Source organism: Dendronephthya gigantea, unplaced genomic scaffold (genome assembly GCF_004324835.1).
Source record: "Dendronephthya gigantea isolate DGI-Jeju-01 unplaced genomic scaffold, DenGig_1.0 000134F, whole genome shotgun sequence".
Lineage (NCBI taxonomy): Eukaryota > Metazoa > Cnidaria > Anthozoa > Malacalcyonacea > Nephtheidae > Dendronephthya > Dendronephthya gigantea.
Genome location: NW_021163144.1, coordinates 518,180 through 535,027, shown reverse-complemented (window position 1 = coordinate 535,027; position 16,848 = coordinate 518,180). Strand labels below are relative to the sequence as shown.

General features: G+C 39.3%; 1 protein-coding gene across 1 annotated transcript; it reads right to left on the bottom strand.

Moving 5' to 3' along the window:
* Positions 1–1,520: 1,520 nt before the first annotated feature.
* On the bottom strand, positions 1,521–4,348 carry LOC114536372. The gene is made up of 2 exons (XM_028557735.1): positions 3,956–4,348; positions 1,521–3,512 (listed from the first exon to the last, which is right to left on the bottom strand). Exons 1-2 carry the CDS (start codon positions 4,346–4,348, stop codon positions 1,521–1,523), a joined length of 2,385 nt encoding a protein of 794 aa, XP_028413536.1.
* Between the last annotated feature and the right edge of the window lie 12,500 nt (positions 4,349–16,848).

Sequence of the window (16,848 nt, the reverse complement as noted above, 5' to 3'; positions counted from 1 at the left end):
CACATGTTGTGACCAATTATGGTATAGATCATCTGTCTTAATCAACTTATGTCTTACTGGTCTAAAGAGCATTGATAACACAGAATGGATATGTGGTACATGTCATTTAAATCTAAAAATTGGTAAACTACCAAGTTGCGCAAAGGCAAACAAAATGACTTTTCCTGAAATGCCTGAAGCCTTAAAAAATTTAGCTCCTCTTGAAGAAAGACTGATTTCACCAAGAATACCTTTTATGCAGGTACGAGAATTGCCTAGTGGAGGTCAATTAAGTATCCATGGGAATGTTGTAAATGTACCTGCTGATATTAATACAACTGTTAGTGTTTTGCCAAGACCAATTAACGAGTCACAAACTATTCCAATAAAGTTGAAACGACGGCTCGGTTACAAACACCATTATCAATTTCAAAATGTTAGACCTGCAAAAGTTTTAGATGCAGCCCAATACTCAGTTCGCACTAGTGAGATATTCAAGAACGAAGGAATTCAAGTGATGGATAATTATATGTCAAATCCAGCCAATAATGAGGAAGACAGGTCACAATTTATTACAAAGATCACCAAAGAAACTTCAAATATTTCATCAAACGAGTCGAATACTCATTTAGTGAATTTCCTGCCTCCCAAAGGAATGTAGTCCACTAAAAGTCACTTTTCTACAATTTATTTCAAATACTAATAACAATCACAAGTCACATTCTCATCACTGTCTCACGTCCCTCAGAACACTTTTCTTTCCCCCTCGTCCCTTGTATATATATATATTAGATTATATCGTCTCACTTATGATTGGCGCGTCTTAATTGCAATATGCTAAATCAATACCCAATTAACCCCAGTCTCCGACACACTCCCCCCATGTAGCTCCTATATGGGAGATACATGTTATGAAGGAGACTTTAATAGAACATAACAATGAATATATAGAAAAATGTCAATAATGTCAGGGATGTCTTTAGTCCTAAAATAGTTTTCGTTCAAACTCTGCGATCTTCCTAATTTGTTCATCAGCTTTTTCAGCAGCTTTTCGCTTTGGTCGGAAAGGTTTAGCATCTGGATTCAGTGTGTTTGTTTCTGGTTTAACGCTCTCGCTTGCAAGCTCCATGGGGTAAAGATGCTGGACCGGTCTCTCGAGTGTTCCTTTAGCTGTCTTCAGTTTAACTGCGCGAACGACTCCGTCTTTCCCCGGAAAGACTCGTTGTACAATAGCCAAAGGCCAATTTCCTCTGTTTTTGTCGTCACTCTTTACTATGACCACGTCCCCTACCGAGACTTTGAACTTCGTTGTCTGGTGTGTCAAATTATGTCTCTCTCTAAGCGCAGTGAGATACTCTCTCCGCCAGAGATTCCATAGGTTCTCCTTGCAAGTGATCAAAAACTTGGCCCGCTTTCGTAGGGATTTCTCTTCTTTTCGCCAGGGCTCTTGTTCGGGTAGTTGATTCGACCTTTGAAATAGGAAGGTAGACGGGGTAAGAGTTTGGAGCTCAACGTCATCTTCCACGTAGCTCAGAGGGCGTCTATTTATCTGGGTCTCGATATCTAACATGACTTCGCTTAACTCTTGCCAAGTGAGCGTTGCTCCCCCGATCGTCTTGTGCATTTGCCTTCTTCACTATACCTATCAGTCTCTCGAACTGCCCGCCCCACCAGGGTGCTCTTGACAGGTTAAATTTCCACGTGATGCTACACTCTTCTAGGTGGCTGTGGAGGCGTTCGTCTTCCACCGCTTGAACCAACCACTTCACCGCTTTCACAAATGTCCGACCGTTGTCTGAGTAGATAACTCGAGGTCGACCCTTCCGAGCCACTAGCCGTTTCAAGCACGGGATAAAGGTTGTCGTTTCAAGATTAGGAATGACTTCTAGGTGGATAGCTCTCGACAAACTGCAAGAGAAAATGATCAGATAGGCCTTTCCCTCTCGCTTCGCAGCTTTTCGATACCGTATTGGCCCTGCGAAATCAGTTCCCACGACTTCGAAGGCTGTTTCTCCGGTGGTTCGGTCTTCTGGAAGCTGACCAGGAGGGGGTGTTGCGAAGGCCGTTGCTCTGGACCGCTTGCAACCCCAACAATCTCTTTGGATAGACTTTACCAACCGTCTGAGCTTTGGAACCCAGTAATCCTCTCTCACTGCGGCCATAGTTAACCCAACGCCACCATGCAGTGTCTTGAGGTGCACTCTCTGCACCAACTTCCTCGTAAACGGCGCGTCAGGAGGTAGATACGTCGGGTACTTCCCTTGTATTCTTCCCCGACACTGCAGGTTAAGGGCGACTTTGGTTTGCTCGTGATGTGGTGTTGAACTGTCTTGGAGTTGGACACGTTTGATCCACCAAGTCTTCATCTCGCTCACTTCTGGAGTTGTCAACGGACCGCGTTGCTTTTGCTTGCTTCGACAATTGCGAACAAACCGTAGAATCCACGCACCGGTTCTCAGGACGCGTCGTAAATCTCGTCTTTTGAGAAGGTCATCGAAGTCGTCCGTCTTCATATCTTCTACTCGTGCGACACACAAGACTTCTTTGATGATCTTGGCTTCAGCCTCTGAATCTGCTGAAGCTTCGGTAATTGGGTTGGTTGGCCAACGATCGTGGTCTTGTAGCCACTCGGGCCCAGTCCACCACAACGGTGTGGTCACTGTCCCTCCGCGGCTGGCTAGGTCGGCAGGGTTGTCATGGGTAGGCACGTATCGCCACTCGATTTCTGAATGAAGTTGGATCTTGGCGACTGTATTTGCCACAAACTGTTTATATTGTCCGTTACCGCGGATCCAATGTAGGGCAACTGAGCTGTCTAACCATCCGAGTACTCTGGGCTTCGGAAGTCCTTGTAAGGCGCTGCCCACGTTCGTCACAAGGTTGGTGGCCATGTGTGCTGCGACCAATTCCAACCGAGGGATAGTGAGCCCTTGCTTAGCGAGTCGACCCTTCCCAGCTACAAGTCGTTGCGTAACTCCAGACTTTTGTCTCACGATTGAGTAGACAGCTGCGCCTACTCCTTGTGTAGAGGCGTCTCCAAACGCGTGAAGTTCTAGCTCATCCACCGGTTCTCTATGGTCTGCAATCGCCCGCGGTGTCGTCTCCATCTTGGGGGTGATTCGCTCCCACTTCTTCCAACGCTGAGTCAGTTTGTCATTAAGTTTGGCATCCCATGGCGTCTTCGACTCGCAGGCTGCTCTGTACACCAGCTTCCCTTCTAGTGTAAGTGGTGACACTAGACCGAGGGGGTCATAGATCTTTGCGAGTTTGCCGAGAATACCGCGTCTGGTCACGGGATGTTCATCTTCAGGAAAATTGATCGACAGGGTATCCTCGACTTTATTCCATTTCAAACCAAGCATCTTCGTTTCACCAGGTTGCACTCCAAATTGTTGTTTCGCAAACGATTGTTCGTCATGATTTTGGGACCGATCACCGTCTCTCTCTAACTCTTCAACGTTCGAGTGCCACTTGTGTGATTGGAAAGTGGCATCGTCCAGGACTTCAATGGCCTTTTCCTTTCGCGTACGAGCCTGCAGTACAGTTTGGACCCCAGTCAGCAGATCATCAACGTATAAACTGCGCCGCAACTCTCGTATCAGGTCCGGGTATTTCCCTTCCCAGGCATCAAAATGGCTTTCGAGCACTCCGGCGAGAAGAAATGGCGACGAGATCAGCCCAAACAATGCTCTTGTGAAACGTAGAACTTCGATCTCTAAGTGTGGTTCTTTCTGCCAATGGAAACGGAGGCAATCACGTTCGTTTTCTCGAATCTGAATCTGCAGAAACGCCTTTCGAATGTCAGCGGCTACTACGACTGGGTAAGCGCGTTGTTGGACCAAAACGTCCCAAAGTTTGTTCTGGAGGGGGGACCGGGGTTCAAACACTCGTTGAGGGATGGGGCATCAGGTTTGGCTTCCGCGGAGGCGTCGTACACGATTCTCATTTTGGTACTCTCTGCACTCTCTTTAACTACCGCCTTATGTGGAATGTAGAATTCCTTGTTGCTAGGGACTTCCGGTGCTTTCTCAACAATCCCCTCGTTCAGTTCTTCTCGGATGATGGAGTCGTACTCGGTGGTAAGGCCGTTTTGGTGCAGTCGCTTCGTGAGGTGGTTCAGACGACGTAGACTTCCTTGTTTGTTGTTTGGCAAGGTTGCATGATTTCCTCCCCAAGGCAGCCCCGTTACGTACCATCCCGCTGGATCTCTCGTTAATTGCTCTTTAAATTCGGAGTACACCGTTCCTTGATCGTGTGTTGGAACGTCAGCTAACCCGAGTACGTCTAGACGACAGAGTTCCTCGTAGTCTGTCTGGCTAGTTTGAGTCATAAGCATAGTATTTTTGTCGAATTCCTCTCCTGGTGACATTATGAACCAGCCCAGTCTAGTGTATTCTGCGATCGGTTCACCCTCTTTTCCGACGTGAGGCTTTGTTTCAGTCTTGATCCGAGCGTATTCTCCCCCACTCAACACTACGTGGACCGGTAAGCTGGCTTTTTTGTCGTCGTCGTTCATTTTTACGCCGCTAAGGTGTGAATAACGCGCGATTATCGCTTCGTAATTAGGATTGTCTATCGTTAATAGTTTATCTTTATTTACCTTGGTTAATTTTACATCCATCTGGAAATTGTTATCAACAGATGCCATCACCGTCTCATAAGTTTGAAATCTTTCGACACACGATCCCATTAACATGTCAACACGTTTCGTCTTTACTTCGCAAGGTTTCAGGTGCAATAAATCAATCAACTTGGCGGAAGCGTAGGAACTCCCGGCGCCAGAGTCAATTAGTGCTCTCACGGTAATCCCATTAACCTTGACCAGAACTAAGGGGAATAATCCTTCACCACTTACGTTCGCAGACAAAAGCTTTTCTCGGTTCTCTTCGTTTCGGTCGCATATCGATGTATGGTGGCACTTTTCGCAGTTGAAACACTTCGATTTACTTGGGCAGTCAGACGCACGATGTGACGCACCGGTACAATTAAAGCACAGATGACGCTTGGCTAGGATCTGTCTTCGCTCGTTCGCCGACGTCACTTTCGTACACCCCCCGGACTTGTGATTGGCGTCATCACAATAAACACATCCCTTGTTTTGGCGTGCATGGTAGAATTTGCTAGTACGTGCTTCCCATTCGAGATATGGGCTTTAATTTGAACAAACGGGAGTTTCGAGATGCTGTCAGATTACGTTATGAGTGGCCAGTGGACGATGTACCCTCCACGTGTGCATGCGGAGATGCCTTTACGGTGGACCACGCAATGATCTGTAAACGAGGTGGTTTTACCATCCAACGACACAATGAATTAAGAGATCTTGAAGCGGAATTATTGAACATAGTTTGTAATGATGTTGAGACAACTGGTCCTTCAAGACATCTCGGGTGAAAGACTTCATAGAGGATCTAATGTGTCGCAGGATGCAAGGCTGGATATACATGCTCGCGGTTTCTGGGAGGCACAACGGTCGGCATTTTTTGATGTGAGGGTATGTCACTCGAACGCCGAATCCTATGGTGACCTGGAACCAGCGCAGATATACAGAAAGCATGAGATGGAGAAGAAACGCCAATATGCCAGTCGCGTACTAGATATAGAACAAGGAACATTCACGCCCTTAATTTTTACAACAACTGGCGGAATGGGTCCAGAGTGTATGCAGTATCACAGTCGCCTTGCAGAGTTGATAGCACACAAAAAAGGGAGAACAGTATGAGAAAACGATCTCTTGGATAAGAGCCAAAGTATCGTTTGCGTTGTTGAGAGCTGCTCTCGTATATTTGAGAGAATCCAGGACAGCAAGGCGAAGATATAACCTCACGAACACTGACATTGACATTGAATTTGCTGAAGGAGCAATTTAAGACGATCGACTGATAGTTCTTAAAAACAATTTTCTTAACATTTTTATAAAATTTTTAGAGTTGTGGAAAGGACATAATATAAAGTAACATTGTAGTGCTAGGAGATATGGAAAATAAACATTATTATTGCTGTATAAAATTTATTTATAAATAATGACATATTTGTACTATCTGTTTTTAAATATCCTAATAAATTATTATTATTATTATTATTGTTGTTGTTGTTGTTGTTGTTGTTGTTGTTGTTGTTAAAATCCGACAAGGCTGGTGTACGATATATAATCAGAAAGGTCATTAATATTGCAATTAGGTCAACATATTACGTTTTTTGTTGTAGAAACAAGGATTGGACAAACCCAGATTTACTAAAATTTTAATCTGCTTGTTATACTGTGTACTTGTGTAAATGTAAGGTGTAATAATGCATAATGTATAATCAAATTTTTATATATCAAATTTTTATATATCAAGTAGCCAATTGTAAATTACCTTTAACAGTGAGATTTGCAATTGTAAGTATGTATTAAAGAAAATAAAGTTTCCATTATTATTATTATTATTATTATTATAATAATAATTCAATTCTCAATTTTATAGCCAATAACCTCCAATCAGAACAAATCCAAGATATTTTCGCCGACCTGCCTTCATTTCTGAATCCTTCCATTATAACTGGTGATAGCTACCGTCCTGACTTACTAATCTTGACTAAGGACAACTGTCTGTATGTATTGGAACTTACCGTTGGTTTTGAAACTAACCTTAGAAATAATATAAAGCGCAAATACTCCAAATATGAAGAATTAATTGTGGAACAAAAGAAAAAATTTCAGTCAGTAAAGTTCATTAATCTCTCCATCAGTGCTCTTGGCGTCTTCGACAAACAATCTGCTGCTTTCATAAAAATGCTAGAATTAATGTACCCAAATCAAAGTCATGTAAAATATATTATTCGAAAAATTATTAATATTGCTATTAGATCGACATACTATATTTTCTGCTGTAGAAACAAAGAATGGTCCAAACCAGATTTGATGAAATTCTAATTTTATATTTAACATACTAAAGAACTATATATATATATATATATATATATATATATATAGTATTCTGTAATGTAATTGTGTATTGTAACCATTATCTTATCTCCATATATCAAGTAGCCAATTGTAAATTACCTTTAAAAGAGAGATTTTCAATTGTACGTATAAGAGAAAAAAATCAATAAAGTTTTATCATCATCATCATTATTATTATTATCATTATTATTATCATTATTATTATCATTATTATTATTATTATTACTATTATTATTACTATTATTATTATTATTATTATTATTACTATTATTTTTACTATTATTATTACTATTATTTTTACTATTATTATTACTATTATTATTACTATTATTATTACTATTATTTTTACTATTATTATTACTATTATTTTTACTATTATTATTACTATTATTATTACTATTATTATTACTATTATTTTTACTATTATTATTACTATTATTATTACTATTATTATTATTATTATTACTATTATTATTACTATTATTATACTATTATTTTGTTATTATTATTGTTGTTGTTGTTGTTGTTGTTGTTGTTGTTGTTGTTGTGGTTGTTGTTGCGGTTGTGGTTGTCGTTGTGGTTGTCGTTGTGGTTGTCGTTGTGATTGTCGTTGTGGTTGTCATTGTGGTTGTCGTTGTCGTTGTCCTTATCGTTATCATTATCATTATCATTATCATTATCATTATCATTATTATTATTTATTATTATTATTATTATTGGTAAAAATAATTATTTTCCTATGTGAAATAGATATATTAGGATAGGAATATAGTAATGCAAGGTTATAAATAGGATAGGAATATAGTAATGCAAGGTTACTATAAACTGTAAACTTACAAGATGTCGTGACGTCATCAAGTTTTCATGGTAACACAATTTTGTAACAACGTATGAACAATTATGGCAAAATTGATGTATATATGTCATATGTTACTATAAATTTTATAAGTCAAATTATCTACTTGCACTTTTCATAAGCTTTTTTGTGATTAAATGACGTCATAATCGTTGCCATGGCAACGATAAGTGTCCAATTGTTACATCGATTGTTACATTGTTACATAATGTGTCTTTATGTACAACCAGTCGACTCTGAAAATTTCGTGGTGATTGGATGAAAATTCTAGAAGTTATACCCTTTTATGTTAAAAAATTGGTTTAAAGTCACGCATTTTGGTGCCATGTTAAACACCTAGTTGTAGTACATTTATACATACGCATCTTCCAAAATTTGGCCTAAAATTCCGACCTTTAAACTCTTTGATGAAACTTTTTGATAATAACTTTTTGATGAAACACCGATTTTGATGAAACAAACACCAAAATGTTTCAAATGACGAGATTAATCAAACTAGGATATTTGCGGAGCCCCCCTGTAAATTTAATTTTTTGGCTGTTATCCCTATTAAAGGGCATTTTTTCAAATAAAAATGAAATACAACTGAACTTTATGCATTCCATTTAATCTTTAGAGTGGGCTGTGTATTATAATAAACATCACATACTACCATACGAAGGAGTTCAGGAAAGGGGTGGGTCTTTAAAAAGTATGAAGATGATGTAATAATGCACAAGTCAATACTAACCAAGACAAGATGGAGATTCTGCTCTTTGGATCATTAGAGGTCCCCAGATGTTGGGACATTTGTGTATTATCTGCAGGGATTTTGGTCAGAGGCTATACACTTAAAAGATCTTTTGAATTAATCTTTTATGATCACAACACATTCACTTTGAAAGGTTTCTGTTAAGGTTTGATCTTTTTTTTTGGCAAGTTTTCTTTTATACTTATTAAAATGTCCACTATATAACTTTAGGTCAAATATCATGATTGTTCAGTATCAATATTTAAGAAAAGGAATTTTAATTTGGTTTGAATATATGAATCACCAAAAGTGTAAAAATTATCAAGTAGGCTTTGGATATGAACAAAAGAATACCATCAAATAGCATGAAATATCGATAAGCAAAAAAATATCTATGCAATACTTAATATTTGACAAGATTTTATGCAAAACTTGATGAGATTTTCAACAAAGGTGGCAAGATATTGCAACAAACTTGATGAGATTTTGCAACAAACTTTGTGAGATTTTCAACAAACTTGGTGAGATTTTGCAACAAACTCAGACTGCCCACCACATATTCCAATTCTACATCATATAAGTGGAAATAGATAAGTTTCAATATAACCGGGGAGCAGCGTGGCATTGTCTTCAAACAACTTAGCATCAAATGTGGTAAAACAACTGCCTAAATAGACAAAAGACTTCTCGACATTTTGACCTGAGGGCCTTCGTCAGGAGAGTTAGTATGAAAATAAATAGGGGAAAATACACGTTTTGATTGGGGACAAAACATGTGATAAAAAGGGCCAATAGAAAACAAAAAGTCAAAACAAATTGGAATACATTAGATTGTTAAAGAGATGCCTGATTGCAGGCTAAGAATAGCCCACAATGAGGGAAACTGGATCAGCAAGAAAAACACATTACAACCAGCTTTGATTTAAACAAAGAAATGGTAGTCATATTACTATGGGTGAAGTAGTTTAAATGAAAGAGAGTCTTTCATTTATGCTAGAGGGATGGAGAGTGCCAAGACTGTGGATGAGTTGCATGTCTTGCCATTTACGGCTATCGTTAGTACAGGAAATGGGACAGAGGGCTCTAATTTTCATGTCTTTGACACAATGATTGCCAGAGGTAAAGTGTCTGGCAACAAGCTTGGTGTTATCATGGTTTTTAACTGACCTACGGTGTTCACCAAACCTTGCCCATAGAGATCTTCCAGTTTTGTCGATATATAGTAAACCACATTTGTTGCATGAAATGCAATAAATGAGGTTGGAGGAGAGGCATGTGAAATGTTGCCTGATGAAAAACTGTAAATTGGGAGCTGAAATAACAGTGCTGGAATTGGTAAATGAGTATGGACATGGGAATGTGCCATTGGGCTCTGAACAGTTTTCTGTGAACCAATGTGTCCCAGATATTTTTGTTGTGCCAAAGAGAGACTAGGGAGTTATTGGTGAAAATGGAAGATGTCTTGGGATAATTCTGCAGGATATGAAAATTCCTAAGTAAGATATCCCTAACAGCAAAATTGAAGGGATGATGTGTTAGAACTAAGGAAGTAGAATTAATGCTAGGGGTACTAGAGACAAAGCCTCTGAGGTTGTCTAAGCGGGAACTGGAAGTCATCTTCATTTGGACCGGAAGTCATCTTCTTCACTCCAAAGGTGGCAGAGACAAAGGAATTGTGAGAAAGGGATAGACCTCTTAGTGTGGCTGGAGTGGAAGGAAGAATTTAAGAGGTAGCTATGGGAGTCAGTGGGCTTGTAGAACACTAGTGGTAGTGAGCCTATTGCTATTGATGGAAACCAGGATATCTAAGAATGATACACTGGTCTCACAGATCTCCCATGTGAATTGGAGTGCTGGATGAAATTAATCAACAAATTTGATGAATCTCTCCAACTCAGCACAGGAACATGATGCTGTACCAGGTACAGGGCCAGTCAACACTTTGTGGATTTGTTTTCCCACAAAACCAACAAACAAGGGACCCATTTTAGTTCCTATTGCTACACCACTTATCTGTTGGTAATGCTCACCATCAAAGGAAAAATTGTTGAGAGTGAGCACTAGTTCTGAAAATGACCAAAACAGTTGTCGACAAAACAGTTTGTGTTGGACCTTGCAGGGTAATGCCACCACAAACATTCACAACAGAATTTGTATCTTCTTGTATTACATCGGACACATAGTGATACCAGGTTTACATTTTTCTGTTGGTTGCAATACTTTTATGTCAAAAGACACATCGGATTCCTCAGCGTCGTCTAACTTTGATCTTTTGTTTATGTGGACTTCATTTTCATTAGTTCTTGCATTTCTTTTCAGCTAGAATTTCGAAAGTTTAACGGGCAACGAGGATTCAAATCTTGTCAAGAATGCGAATGCTTTTCTGGAGAGAAGCATATACTCCTGTATGTATGTTGCATCTTCAGTTTGCAACATCATATCAAAGTAGAGGTTGTCCCTTTGACTCCTTTTTATTGGGCACAAATTGTGAAGATAGGCTATCTGGGTTTATCTGAAACAAAAGTGAATAACTATGGATTTATATTCATTGTCCTTTGGACTACATCTAAAGAGGCGATGCAGCATGTTCCTTCTCCAGTGGAATTCTCGTGGGTTAAAGGAGAGAGTAACCAGTGGGAACCGATGTGGATGACCATTCCAAAAGTGTCAGCCGTGTGCAGAGAACTCATCAAGTGCTCCTGCAAACAGCAGTGCACTCGGTGCAAGTGTTTCAAAGAACACATGAAGTGCACACCACTGTGCAAATGCAACTGCCCAGAGAGCAAGTCATAAAGTAATGGTATGAGCAGAGTAACTAACTAAAGGTTATTTTCCATTGCAGTCTATTTTCCTTTGAAATTCTGCTGACGCGGGCGTGACGGGCGTCAAAAACAATGCACGCTACTCCTGGCCTTAAGAAACGTGGTCAATGTGCATATATTTAGCCTTGTATGAGAGATTTCCCAATTTTGACCGAGTGAGGACTGAGTTCGAGGCCAGAGTTTCTGTGTCTGTCATCCATTGATTATCTTTTGAAGGTAACAAAAAAAGGTAACATACCGAAAAGTTCAACAATAACTACGAATTATGAATGGCTCAAATTATTATACTAACATAAAAGCAAAATATCACTACATGCAGGATCATACAAACATACATACTTACCATTAAATTTATCCATGTTAGTTTTCAAAATACTATAAAAACAAAGGAGAATATTATAATACAATCAATAAACAGTTACCAACCTAATAAACAATATTAAATTGTTAAATTGGCGATAACTTGTAGTCGCTTTACCTCTTGCAATCAGTACTGAAGGGACTGCATTTTCTTTATACCACCAAGTCTGTCATAGGTCATTGGTTCGATTACCAAAGATGTTAAAAATTGTGTGCACAGCTGAGTGCGACATATGTTATTCTCAATGAGCATTCTTTTTTACCAATATCAACCCATGCTTTCTCTAAAGTCATACCCTGACTCTTATGAATAGTCAATGCCCAAGCAAGTGTTAATGGTAACTGCTGTCTTTCAAGAATCTTATTACCTATGTTGACGGATGCAGTTACGAGGGAAATAAGAAAACAAAGTGGAGTATCACAAAAGTTTGAACCACGGTATTCATCAAACTTCACCAAAACAGCAATAGGTAAATCTGGTGGATTGTGATGTTTTGCATAAATAATATTGACAACAGTTCCTGTTGCCCCATTGCAGAGGCCTACCAAGGCCCATAAGTTCATTGTTAACATAACTTTAGAAGCTTTGCAAATTAAAATAGTAGGTTCCAAACATTTCCTGAGCACTGACACTTTCTGCATTGGTACCAGAGTGTCTCGCACAAATTTCTGCAATAGGAGTTTCTAACTGCATTAGGCGGTCATAATTATGTTTTGCAACTTCTTCGTTGCTGTAATACAGTCTAGTAGCATCAATAAATTTATTTAGATTATATAAAACTGTTGGCTGTCTAGTAAGGAGCTGTTTCCAGTCACTACAACTTATTTCTCCATTTCGAAGTCGTGATAAGATGGCCTTTAAATAACGTTTGATCATGTTGACTTCCCCTTATCCTCTGATTAACATCTAATATAACTACATTGTTAAACATTTTATATGCTAGATAACCTTGTTCAGTGATTGAATTAGATGGTTTACTGTGTAGTCTGGGAGCTGAAACCCTGCGAATGATGCATTGCACAACCCACCTTACAGAAAAGGTTTGGCACTTGATTCTTATAGAACAATACATGCTCTTTAACATGAGATACTTTGTACTTTCTATTTGTGGTATAGCTTTTGAGATATTGAGGGTTTTAGACTCAATATGGCGGAAGAACATGAGAGCGAGGCTACGTACAAGGAAGCCCATAGGTTGGTGGTACGTACAAGGAAGCCCATAGCAGTCTCGTATAAAGGCACTTGCAAGGGTCTTAATTTCGAACAAATCTGATAAGTACTTATTGTGTTACGTGAGAAATCCGGAATTTTGGTCTGAATTTGCTGAACACGGATCTTTTTACAAAAAAAAACTAAAATCAATTTATCAATTCATTTTACCATGCTAAAACAGAAAAACTATAATTCAAGAGCTGCTGTAAAATTTCCGAGATGAATGAATCACAAACAACCTGGATCGAATTACGTAGGTAACCAGGCTTCTCTTGTCAATTGCGGGAACCACTGAGTATTTTCATAAAATACACCACAATAGTAACTCTGAATAAAGTAAGCATTTTGATTAAAGTCGAAACGTTGAATCAAAATGCTTACTTTATTCGGAGTTACTATTGTTGTGTCCTTTCTTGTTGGCGGCCATATTTGATTTTTATCCATTATTCATTTGGCAAATAAAAAGTATTTTTTATGACAGGAAAACCGAACACATATCATAGTAACCCTTAAGACTGTTTAAAACATGAAGGTAAACATAATAATTTGTGAAAATGACATTTTTCGCATTACTTAGTCCGTAATAGTTAGTAATTTAGTCTGTTGATTTATTGTGTATATTTTCTGCAGACTATTGAGATGCATCCTATATTCTATATGTTATTTCCCTTGCAGAATGTTTCTGTTTTACATACATAACATGAGCAAGGACAAGATCGATATTTTTTTGTCCTGCTAAGGGAAAAAGCGCATACACTACTTACAATGTGTAATTTTACTCCTAATTTATTCCTGATAATCTTTATTGGTTGGTCAGGTACATGGCATCCACGGAAGTGTACGCTGCTGATCCAAGTCCTATAAGGTCGAAGCAGCTCATAACTTTGCTCAACCGAATGGGACATTGTTGCTCATATGAACAAACTGAAATTGTAGAAACAGTCCTCGATAAAGAAGCAATCGCAAGATCAGAGTTGGGTGTTATCATTCCATCAAACATATCACCTGGTGTTTTCCGCCAGTCAAGACGACTTGGTATGGCTTATCCTGCGCATGTGTTCCAATACGATGTTTGAAGAAACTTATCAACCGGTTGATGCTCAGAAGATTCCAGGTTGGAGTGGATTTCATTCCCTCAGATTCTCAGAATCATCAACGCCTACTTCCATCGACTATCTTCCTGTAGTCAAAGCAGATGCAAACGAGTATAGTACAATCAACACAGTCATGAAACTCTAGTTGAAGACGGCAAATGGTTTTGGACAGTCCGAATCTGTGGTAACCTTTGACTTAGCAATTTATGTTACGGCAAAACAGCTTCAAATGAGGTACCCGGAAGAATTCAAGAACGTCATAGTTCGCTTAGGAGGGTTTCACATAGCTTTAAACAACCTTTCACTCCTTGGAAAGATGTATTCAAACTCTGGTTTGGAAGATATTCTCATCGAATCAGGAGTGTATGCGCCTGGAACTAACACCGCATTGATGGCAGGGAAGTCATACAATCGTGGAGTACAACCCACAAGCTTTGTCTCAAGGCTCTATTTCGACAAATGTGCAAAACTTTTGCAAGTTGGCTTGAGAAAACCACACCAGGCTTAGATGAAACTTCAAAAAAGAAGATCCTCGAGTTAATTAAGCAATGCCAAGATTCCGAGAATAAGGAAGAATACCTAAGTGAAAATTGGCATTCACAAAAAAATGGTTTAAGCGCACTGGTGCACCAAATCCAATAATTTGAAAATGAAGGAAGAGTTAAATCGAAGCTTTTTGCATTCTGGAGTGAATACATGTCAATGGTGATTCTGCTTCAGTTTATCAAAGCTGAGCGTAATGGAAATTGGAACTTACACTTGGCTTCCACCGCTAAGATGCTACCCTATTTCTACGCCATGGGCAGGGTGAATTATGCATCACAAAAGCACTGGCAGGATAGAACTGGGTAACAGGAGTAGTTTTGCCTAATGAAGTCGCAGATCGCTTGGTAAGTGTGTATGAGATTGGAACAACTTGTATGAACGACTTATCAAAACAGGGCTTGATACTAATGAAGTTTGTTTTTGGGACCCTCTTAAAAAGATGAAGATTGACACTTTTAAAGTCACTGTGCGAAAGACATCTCTGAAAGGAACTCGTGGAAAAGTCGTAACTTTGAACGCTGACCGAGAGCTATTTGGGCGACTGCTCGTAGTGGCGAAAACAAGAAATATCAATCTCAAAGAAATCCTAAGTTACGAATTGTACAGTGTTCCAGTCTCTCTTGTACATCCAGATGGGACCATGCGAAAGACTGCTGAGAGCGCATTGATGCCAATTTTGGAGAGAAATGTCAACTCCATTTCTATATTGTCTGTATCGGAACTGCAGACAGCTGTTATCGATGCCATGGCATTGATTCAAATGGTTAAGTCAGGAGGAGCAGCAACGTTTGGACAGATGGCAGGTAAGTACTTTGACACTATAACTCGGGTATTAAGCCAAAACAACTGCAGCCGGGTAGATCTCGTATTTGACCGTGAAAGTACCGTGAAACGTCTATCAAAGCAGCGAAACACCATGAAAGAGGAGAAAGTTTGTCCATGGAGATTAAAATTCACAATGAAAATACGCCAGTTCCCAAACAGTGCAAGAAATTCATATCAAATCCAAAGAATAAGCAGAATTTATCAACATTCTTATGTGAATTTCTACATACCACTTTGATGACAAAATTGCACCCAAGACAGAATGTTGTCCTAGCAGGAGGCTTCAAAGATGGCAGAGAGGCAGTGTCTTGTATCAGAGGAAATTCATCAACTGTTTCGTCTTTGTTTTCCGACCAGGAAGAAGCAGATACAAGACTTGTATTGCACGCGAAACATGCTTCAAATACCCACCAAAGAGTTATTGTTCAGTCGCCTGATACAGATGTCGCGGTGTTATGTGTTGCTCATTTTCAGAATATTACATGCTGCAAGTTATGGTTCCAGATGGGACTTAAAGATAAAGGGAGATTCATTCCAATTCATTCAATACAACCTTCCTTAGGTCAGCTCAAGAATGTCAGCTCAAATCTTGTGAGGCATTTGTATGTTCTTTGTATACCACTACCAGAAAATTTGCTAAAACTGACGATGCATGGCATTTCCTTTTTTGTCAGAAGAACAAGACAAGCGACAATCTGCTGCCCACATCTGACCGTCTATCACATCATATTAAAAGAGCCAACTTCCAGGCATATGTCAGGAATACAGCTCTTGTTCCAATGCAGAACCTTCCTTCATCCAACGGACTTGGATGGAAATTGGAAGATAATGCATTATTGCCAGTCCTTATGACAAGAAATTCGGCCCCAGAAGGGACAACCTCGTACCCAGGGTCTTTTACCTACGCTCCTCGGACCACGCTGCAGTGAACCCCTAGAAATTGGGGGTAATTCGAATTGGCGCCTCTTTGCCTCTTAGGGAGGAGAGGTAGAGGGAATTGTTAAAAAGCCAGGAGATTGATCATCAGGTGTGAAACGAAAAAATCTTGGCACTTTGTTGGCCTTGTCGGTTTTGCTTTTATTTTATATGAAATATGTCACCGCACAAAAACTTTTCACACCTCTTTGCTTTAATGTGCGTCGTTGGAGGTATGTTTTGCACCTTGAATTCGGAGCGCATAGTTATAATCGAATACAGACAGACTTAAAAAAACTTCAGTATCGGTTGCTCCCAAGCTATGGCACAGCGAAAGGAAACTCCAAAGAAATTTTATTCGAAATCTGACTTGTTGTCAGAGTGCAAGTGTCGCCTTTGTGCTGGCGTTTTCGATAAGAAGCACTGCAAAAATTTATTTCTAGTGCGAAATAAAAGCCTTTGTGTCGCAGAATTTGTAAATGGTGGAACTCTTGCGAAAGAGGACGAGTTCCTAAACTTTTATGTCGGCCTTGCGAGAGAAGGCTTGACAATTTTGCCAAGT

Bases quoted from the DNA above. Each gene is read 5' to 3' on its own strand.
- LOC114536372 (XM_028557735.1), bottom strand. From the start codon at position 4,348: ATGTCACCAGGAGAGGAATTCGACAAAAATACTATGCTTATGACTCAA. The intron at 3,513-3,955 runs GTAGTTAAAGAG...ACTGTACTGCAG, and splicing joins TCTACATTCCACATAAGGCG to GCTCGTACGCGAAAGGAAAA.